Raw genomic sequence first — 8,904 nt, 5'->3', positions numbered from 1 at the left:
CCTTTCCTTTCCTTTCCTTTCCTTTCCTTTCCTTTCCTTTCCTTTCCTTTCCTTTCCTTTCCTTTCCTTTCCTTTCCTTTCCTTTCCTTTCCTTTCCTTTCCCTTCCTTTCCTCTCCCTTTGCTTTTCTTGCCTCCCCTGAAGGTCCTGTTTGTGCTGCTGAAGCCCCAGCCCTGGGTCCTTCCCTCGGTTCCACAGCCTTGGACAAAGGCTGGGTCCCATGGGGTGAGGGTGGTTTTATTCCTTCAGCAGAAGCAGGATGAGGCCCGCGGGGCTGAGCAGCCCTGGCAAGGGTGCTCCATTCTGCTTTCACACACTGGGATCATCTGCAGTAAAGCACAGGGGAGCCCCTGCCTGCTTCAGGTGGGTGAAATTCCCAGGCAGCAGCCCAGGCAGGCCAGAAGGACGAGGCAGGAACAGCACGGCCGATGGATACACCGCCATTTGTGTGAAAAATTCTCAGGGAAAATTCTTTCTCTCCCTCTCAGGCCCCTAAACTCTTTGTGAATGGGGCCAGTGCAACATGTGGCCTTTCACCTCACCCAAGAACCACTGCCAGACAGCCACACTCAGAGAATTGTTTGTTAATAGTCCAATTAGATAATTGCCATCTTTCACTCCTTTTGCTCTACATTTCCCATAAAGGAATGAATAAGGAGAGCAGCATGAAGAGGGCTTCTGCCCTGCAAGGTGACAAGAAGGACTGGAGCATGCTCTTTGCACAAGGCCATTTGCTTGAATTGAATCATTGTAGCCTAATCAATGGTCTTATTGGATTACTGGCTGTTGCGGTTCTCAAAGATATTGTAGCAGAGACAATGAAATAGCTAGAGTAAAACTTTTTTCTCCTTTAGTGCATCACGCAGTTGAGATTTTTCATGGGCTATCTCTCTCTCTCTCTCCTTCCTTCCCTCCCTCCCTCTCTCCCTCTTTCTCCCCCTCTTCCTTTCTCCCCCCTCCTGGATCCACTGCACACAAAGCTGGCTTTTTTTTTTTTTTTTTTTTTTTCAATGAGCAGGCTCTGCGAATAGGTTCAGTGTTTGCGAAGGTGCAGAATTAGCAGACACACATGCACGCACACATACACACACACACAGAGGGAGAAGCACAAAAAGCAAGTATCGGGACTGAAATAAGGAGAGGTAGGAGTTTAAGATGGCTGTCTGTGGGGAGATGTGATAACGAGGATTTCTGCTGGCCAAGATAACCTGCTTCCTTGGAGAGATCTGCTTGAAGGAAGAACTTTTTGTGTGTGTGCGTGCTGGGGATCTGTTTGTTTGTTTAGAATTCAGGGGGCTTTTTTTTCTTTTTTTTTGCTTTTTCTTCACCCCCCTGCAACTGCATTTTTCCAGCCCTTCCTAGCAGCTTTATTCAGATTTATTTGGCGTACTTTGGAGAAAGCCACTATATAATCGTGAGGTCAAAGGCATACTGAAGAAAGTTAATAATGGCTGCTAATGGTGCTAACAATTCAGGGTGAATCTTGTCAAAAGTTTTTTTTTTTTCCCCTCTCCCCCACCCTTTTTTTCCTCTCTCCTTTTTTTTTTTTTTTTTTTTTTTTTTTTTTTTTTTTTTTTTTTTTTTTTTTTTTTTTTTTTTTTTTTTTTTTTTTTTTTTTTTCTGGAAGTCTCAGTCTTTTGATTGTGTGTTTCCTGAAAGCAAGACCAATCATTTCAGTTTATTCACTGGCTAAACTCTACTTGATTGGGGACAAGCACACAAACCATCCATTACGATCTGATATATTATCCAAACAATTTAGTGTATTCATGAGGTAACCTAAATGTGGAGGCTGCAAAATTACCCGTAATCAATTGAAACAGCGAGTGCGCGTCCCTCTGTGTGTCTAACAACTACATGTCTCTGTAATAAGGCAGACATTAAATCATTTTAGAGTTGTACTGTTGAGTACCTGATCACTGGGCGCTCTGGGAAGCCGGACAGTCACATTAGGACGCTGGGACTGAGGAAGCCGCTGCTTTTCCAGTGGGATAAAAACCGATCTTCCTTACTCAAGGTGCTTTACAGATCCCCACCGATCTGACCCTAAGCCGTGCAATATCCAGCATAGACTTCGTCTTCTCCTTCTTCTACTCTTCTGTAATTTTTTTGTTATTGTTGTTGGCGCTTTTTTTGTTTGTTTTTATTGCACTACATGTTTGGGAAACAAGACAAAATGGACGTTAGATGCAGTTCAGAGACTGAAGCTAACCGGGTCTCGAAGAACGGACATAAAGAGGGCAAGGAAAGCAAAGGGTCTGAAGGAAATATTTCTACTTCTTTTTTGAAGGATCAGCAAGGGACTTTTTCTGCCTCTGCAGCTACGGAAGGTTGTAATAAAAGTAAATCTAGTTCGGCTGATCCGGACTATTGCAGGAGGATCCTAGTTAGAGGTATGAGTTTGAGGTGTTTGGCGAGGGTGGGGGAAGGTGAGCCGCGCTCACGCCCGGGAGATGGGTTTATTTTGTTGCTTTGCCTTTGGTCTGGTCCTGGGTTGAAAGCCCCTTCCTACGGCTGCGGGGGAGAGACCCCAGTCCCCGGCCGGGCTATGCCCCCAGCCGCGCTCCCGCCGGCTTTATCCCGCTGAATTTCCGCCGCGTCTCGGGGAAAAGTTAAGCCGCGGTGGATCCTGCCCGGCGCTGCCCCGGAACGGGCCGGCCCCGCTTTTTGTTGGTTGTTTGTTGGGTTGTTTTTTTTTTTTCTTTCCTGCTTTGCAGCCTTCCCGGGGTGCCGGCCCCCGCGGGGAGCCCCCGGGGACAGCGTTCCCTCGGGAGGCCGCGGCTCTGCCCCGCGGGCCGGGCGCGCTCCTTCCGCGCCCGAGCATCCCGCGCATCCCGAGCATCCCGCGCATCCCGAGCATCCCATGCATCCCGCACATCCCGCACGCCGCGGACAATTGCGCGGGGCTGCGGGCAGCAAGGCCCTCTCGGAGGGCAGGGGCTTGCCGCTGTACCCCCTCTGTCTCCGCGCCCAGAGGAAAGGGCTGTTTTTAAATAACCAGCAGCCTTTAAAATGACTGGACGAAGGGCTGCTTAATTACTACTTTTTAATAGTTGTGTGTTACATTTTTTCACAACCCTCGTCCCTTCTCCGGGCTTAAATAATTAAATTACCCTATTCGTACCTCCTTCTAAACAAAAAATAAAAATAATTCATTTACCTGAAGAAATTACGGGTTTATTAAGGTGCGTTTTGGGGGAGGAGGGAGAGAAAAGAATCAGAACAAAATCGGTGGGAAGCAGGCCTTGGAAGCAAGATTTAATCCTTGCGCCACCAGTTGACCCAGAGAGGAGTCAGATTAAAATGATGTGATTGTCTCTGATTTAAAACGTACCGAGGAGGTAAAATTACGGCAAATAAAGTTGGGAAGGCTTTTAGGTAACCTGAATCTGGCTCTAGCTTGACAGTCGTGTTAATAAGATTTGTCCCGCTTTCCTTCAGTTGAGGCTACCAGAAAACTGAGGTTTCTGCAGCTGGTTGGTGCCTCGGTTTCTTTTTCTTTTTTTTTTTTTTTTTTTTTTTTTTTTTTTTTTTTTTTTTTTTTTTTTTTTTTTTTTTTTTTTTTTTTTTTTTTTTTTTTTTTTTTTTTTTTTTTTTTTTTTTTTTTTTTTTTTTTTCCCTCTTGCTTCTTCTCTTTGCCAAGACCCCAAAGCGGTGGTGGCAGCAGTGCAAGGTGTGCTGGAGGTGTCCCCACATTCATGGTGGCAGGCAGCCAGCTCAGGGCAGCGCTGCCTCTGCCCAGAAACCTCCTACCTGTTTTTCTTTCTTTCTTTCTTTTTTTTCCCCCGCATGGGAAACTTGTTTTATATACATATATATATATATATATATGTATAAGATGGTTTTATATTTTTGGGGGCGTCGAGGTGTGTGTGGCTGCCAGCAAGTCCTAACCCGGAGCCCAAAGGGAACAAAGAGTAGCCCTGCACTCCAGGCACAAAGCATGGCCTGGAGGATCTCTCTCTCCGCAGCTTCCCAGAAGGGCCGTGGGTCATGCCGCAGTGTCGTACTGTGAGAGCAGTATATTCAAACTAATTTTTAAATGGGATGAGGGGATTAATTATAGAGCCCTAGGCCCCCATCACCCCTCCTTCCTTCTAAGTTGTGGGTAGTGGGGTTTTTTCATTCCTTGAATGTAATGGTCAGGTGCAGTGCCACAGTTCCATCTCGACTAGAGTCTCGGTCTTGAAGGCAATGGGGATGGCTCTTTCCGCTGGAAAAATTAAAAATAAAAAATAATTACTGTAACAGAATTTAAAAAAAAAAAAAAAAAGAAAGAAAAAGAAAAAGAAGAAGAGGGGGGGAAAAAAGGAGAGGAGAGTTGTCTGAGTATGAAGCTGACTGCGCCTTCCTTTGCCAGATGCCAAAGGTTCAATCCGAGAGATTATTCTGCCTAAGGGGCTTGATCTGGACCGTCCCAAGCGAACCCGCACCTCCTTCACGGCCGAGCAGCTCTACCGCCTGGAGATGGAGTTTCAGCGCTGCCAGTACGTCGTGGGGCGGGAGCGCACCGAGCTCGCCCGCCAGCTCAATCTCTCCGAGACTCAGGTAACCCCAGAGGGACGGGAAGGCCCCGCTGCCTTGTCCTGCCCTGCCTTGCCCTGCCCTGCCCTGCCCTGCCCTGCCCTGCCCTGCGCCGCGGGATCCCCCTCCCGGCCCGGGCATCCCCCTGGGCCTGCGTGCCCCAAGGACAGGCCGACCCCTCCGCCACAGCCCCCGGGGCTGTCGGGCAGGGCCGCGGGCCCATGGAGAGGAGAGGCTGCCCCAGAGGTGCCCACGCGTGTCCGGTGATGGGGGGGAGGGCCACAACTCCCCAGGGAGAAGGAGCCGGGGCGTTCGTGGCTGAAGCGAGGGACTTACAGCTCTGTGAGGCTGGGGAAGGGGAGCTGCTGGCAAAGGGGGTCCCCCGCATCCCCGCACACAGCCCTCCGTGGGCTCTCCCCGTGGGCGAGGCGGCCCTGCTCGAGGGATCTCGGCCACGAAGCCAAACTCCTCCCGGCCCGGGCGCGGCTCTCCCGCACCTCCGGCCCGCGGGGACGCCCCGGCCCTGCCGGGACTCGGTGTCCCCTCGGCTGCGCGGGGCCAGCCGCCCCCGGGCGCGGAAATGCGCTCCTGCTGTCAGGGGGAAGGGAGGAGAGGCCGAGAGGGGTACAGCCGCTCCAACCGGGGGGGCAGGCGGGCTCCTTCTCTCGGGGCTGCAGGGTTAGAGTCGTTCGGTCTGAGCTTTCCTGGGTACGAGAGATCAGGGCACGGGGCTGAAGTTTGGGCTGAAGTATTTTGAGTTCCCTGTGTGTCCGAGGGCGAGAGCCGCCCTTCCAACCTCCAGGGCAGAAAGGCCGGGGGCGGCCGCGCAGGTTAACACTATTCGAGAGCGCTGGGGAGCATCTAAAAAGAACAAACTTCTGAAAGCCGGTTTCATATTTCCTCAAAACATAGTGTAACAATAAATTTCCCTGACACGTTAATTAGCTTTTTTCTTTCTTTAATGGGTAGGAATGACAAGTTCAATAGCTCGTAGGTTACAAAACCTACCACGGGTGTTTTTTGTTGTGTTTTGGTTTGGGTTTTTTGAGTGACTTCCAGGATTTCTTTTTAAAGTTGAACATTATTTAAAATAGGTTGGGAGGTGAAGAGAGAGTGTCCAGGTTGAGATAAGGGGGAAGAAGCGCGTTGCTGCTGTAACCCACATGAAAAGGAGAGCCAGAGCCGAGCGGACAGCAGCGCGGGGGCAGCGTGCGGGGACCCTGCGAGCGGGGTGAGGGGCCGCGGAGTGCCCGAGGCACCGGCTGAGCCGGCTTAGAATAAAGCGCTGGGGAAAGGTCTGAATACAGCTCTCAGAGAACTGCTGGCCGACAGCTAAAATAGGATAAAGTGAGAGAGGTCCGGTTAAAGATGCAGAACTAAGGGCTTCCGCATCCCCCTTCGCCAGACCCGGGGCACTCCGAAACAGACAAGGCGTGAGGGTGCTGTGTTCTGTGGGTGTCGCTTTGTGCGTTTTGGAAGCGCTCTCCGTTCCAAGTGTCTGCCGGCGCTCCCGCCCTCCCTCCCCCGCATCCTCCCCCCGCGCCCTGCGGAGCCGGGCCGGGGTCCCGGGGCACCTGGCGGGGGGCGCCGTCCCTGCCGCCCCGCTGACCCTGCCTCTCTCCCCGGCCCGCAGGTCAAGGTCTGGTTCCAGAACCGGCGCACCAAGCAGAAGAAGGACCAGGGCAAGGACTCCGAGCTGCGGTCGGTGGTGTCCGAGACGGCCGCCACCTGCAGCGTGCTGCGGCTGCTGGAGCAAGGCCGGCTGCTGTCCCCGCCGGGGCTGCCCGGCCTCCTGCCTCCCTGTGCGGGCTCTGCGCTGGGCTCTGCGCTGCGCGGGCCCGGCCTGGCCGCGGCGGGCAGCGGCTCCGCGGCGGCGGCTCCGGGCGGAGGGGGCTCCCCGCACCCCCCGGCCGCCAGCGGAGCGCCCGGGCCGCCCCCGCCGGCTGCGCTGCACGGGGCGGCCGCGGCCGGGCACGGGCTGTTCGGGCTGCCGGTGCCCGCGCTGCTGGGCTCGGTGGCCGGCCGCCTCTCCTCCGCACCCCTGGCCGTGGCCGGCTCTCTGGCGGGCAACTTGCAGGAACTGTCGGCCCGCTACCTGAGCTCGTCCGCCTTCGAGCCCTACTCCCGGACCAACAATAAAGAGAGCGCTGAGAAAAAAGCACTGGACTGACTCTAAGTACCTCCTCCCCCCCCCCCCCTATTTATATTTATAGTCTCTATTTGTGGCGGTATTTATGGGACGGGCGGCCGGCAGCCGCCCCCCCGCGCTCCCCGCCGCCCCCGAGCCCCGCGGCGCGGCTCCTGCGCGGGCCGGGGCGGAGCGGGGCCCGGAGCCCGCGGGCCGGGCCGGGGCGGCGGCCGGGAATGGGAATGGGAACGGGACGAGGGGCTTTGGGCGCCTCCACGGGGCCCAGCGGGAGCGGGGCGGCCTCCGCGCCCCCCCTGCCCCGCGACCCGTCCGTCCGTCCGTCTGTCCGTGAGGGAGAGCGGTGCCGGCCCGTCCGTCCGTCCGTCTGTCCGTGAGGGAGAGCGGTGCCGGCCCGTCCGTCCGTCCGTCTGTCCGTGAGGGAGAGCGGTGCCGGCCCGTCCGTCCGTCCGTCTGTCCGTGAGGGAGAGCGGTGCCGGCCCGTCCGTCCGTCCGTCTGTCCGTGAGGGAGAGCGGTGCCGGCCCGTGCCGTCGGGGGAAGGGCCGCGGAGGGAGAGCGGCCGGGCTCCCTTCGGTCGGCTTTAGCGAGGGAGCAAGATTTCGGAGAGAGGAGGATGGAGCTGCCAGGTGATGCCCGTTTTCGGTTTTTTTGTTTTGGGGTTTTTTTGGGAGGCTTTTCTCTTTTCTTAAATTTTTTAAATTGTTTTTGTGTCTCCCAGACTCAGTGATTTCTAAGCACAAAGGTTTTGGGGCGCCACCTGTGGCCCTCGTTTACCCCCACGCTCGCTGCACTACAGTCCCCGGCTACCCACCGAGCCCTTAACACCAGTCAGGAAAACCTCCAGCAACTTTTGTTTTACACAGTAAATCTTGAATGTGGGAAGGGCCGGAACAGACTGAAAAATACAGTCAAGGAGTGGGGAGACAGAAATCAGTGGCTGCGCTAATTTTGAATAAAATTGTCTCCTCCTTCGAGATAACACAACTGCCCCTTCTCCCCACACTCTTTTTTCCTTTTTTTTTTTTTTTTTTTCCCTCTCCTTGAATTCCCACGGGCCAGTCCCGCGGGCCTTATCTGCAAAAACAAATCCGCAGATAAATCATAGAACTCGCGACTCTATTTGTATCTAGACCTGTTGAGATGGTAATTCTTATTTCTATTGGTCTATTTGATTTTTCTGAATAATTTCAATGTGCATCTAAACACAGAAAACCCTGTAGCCTTCCTTCCTCCTAAAATAACCCTCTCGTATATCGCTCACACTTCATTTGAAACGAACAGAAAATATAAAAAGCGTAACTTTTATTGTTATTTTTGTAATTTAAAACACATCTATGTAACAACCTTTTTTTTTCCCTTCATAATTCTTATTGCTATTTTCTCCACGAACATATGTATTTCACCTTCTAGTATTCCAGATCGAATATTTCCTGTTCAATTTCAGTACTTGAATTTGCCAGAAAAGGGATGCTGTACTTAGCTAGTTCTCTGGGAAAAAAAATTATTTACTTCGGTTTTAAGTTTCTTTTCTTTCTTTGAACTTTAACCCATGGCGTTTACAAACTGTATAAATACGTGCCACCAAACTGTAACCAAAAAAAGAAAAAAAAAATTATGAAAAGTGGAATGGTTGCTGTAGAATATAGAATTAACTATAGACCAGAACTGGACAGAAGGAGCTGGATGGAAAGAAAATAGTAATTTTATTGTAAATTATTTACGTCTGAAGTTTCTAGGCAACTAGTCAAAAAAAATAATGAATGAATCGAGCGCTGAGCCCTTGCTACTAACTTTTGTTCTGAATGTTTTGGATATTTGGATGTTTTGTATTTATGTGGTGAGAGTGAAATATATTATATCTATATGATGACGGAATTAGGTGTATTTTCGTCTTATATTCATAGCACCCAAATTGCCTTAATTTAATATGTGTGCTGAAAACAAAACAAAACAACACAAAACAACAAAAAAACTGCAAACAAACAACGAAAAAAACCCCTGTCCCTGCATAACCCTCCCGATTTTTTCTTCTTCTTCTTTTTTTTTTTTTTTTTAAATTTTATTTTTTCATTTTAAGCGGGGAATGTGAGGTCCACTTGGCAGAGGGTGATCTATTCCTCCTGGGGCAGTCTGGGGCATTCCAGTCCCCTCCCCGGTTCCATCCCAGCCCTCCCAGGGCTCCCGGTCCCGCGGACCCGATCCCACGGCCGTGTGGGAGCGGTGCCATTCCCCTG

General features: G+C 52.0%; 1 protein-coding gene across 1 annotated transcript; it reads left to right on the top strand.

Moving 5' to 3' along the window:
• Positions 1–1,661: 1,661 nt before the first annotated feature.
• On the top strand, positions 1,662–6,818 carry VAX1 (ventral anterior homeobox 1). The gene is made up of 3 exons (XM_027900248.1): positions 1,662–2,392; positions 4,360–4,547; positions 6,157–6,818. The coding sequence occupies exons 1-3, from the start codon at positions 2,155–2,157 to the stop codon at positions 6,691–6,693; spliced, it is 963 nt and encodes a 320-aa protein (XP_027756049.1). The 5' UTR covers positions 1,662–2,154; the 3' UTR covers positions 6,694–6,818.
• Positions 6,819–8,904: the final 2,086 nt, after the last annotated feature.

The sequence above is a fragment of the Empidonax traillii genome, unplaced genomic scaffold, assembly GCF_003031625.1.
Source record: "Empidonax traillii isolate 1590-97213 ecotype Southwest subspecies unplaced genomic scaffold, ASM303162v1 scaffold716:size334641, whole genome shotgun sequence".
In the NCBI taxonomy this organism is placed as follows: Eukaryota; Metazoa; Chordata; class Aves; order Passeriformes; family Tyrannidae; genus Empidonax; species Empidonax traillii.
This window is presented reverse-complemented; position numbering and strand designations above follow the sequence as displayed.

Excerpts from the sequence above, each read along its gene's own strand:
- VAX1 (XM_027900248.1), top strand. The coding sequence starts at position 2,155 with ATGTTTGGGAAACAAGACAAAATGGACGTTAGATGCAGTTCAGAGACT. Across the intron at positions 2,393-4,359 it reads CAGGAGGATCCTAGTTAGAG|ATGCCAAAGGTTCAATCCGA; the intron begins GTATGAGTTTGA and ends TTCCTTTGCCAG. Across the intron at positions 4,548-6,156 it reads TCAATCTCTCCGAGACTCAG|GTCAAGGTCTGGTTCCAGAA; the intron begins GTAACCCCAGAG and ends CCCGGCCCGCAG.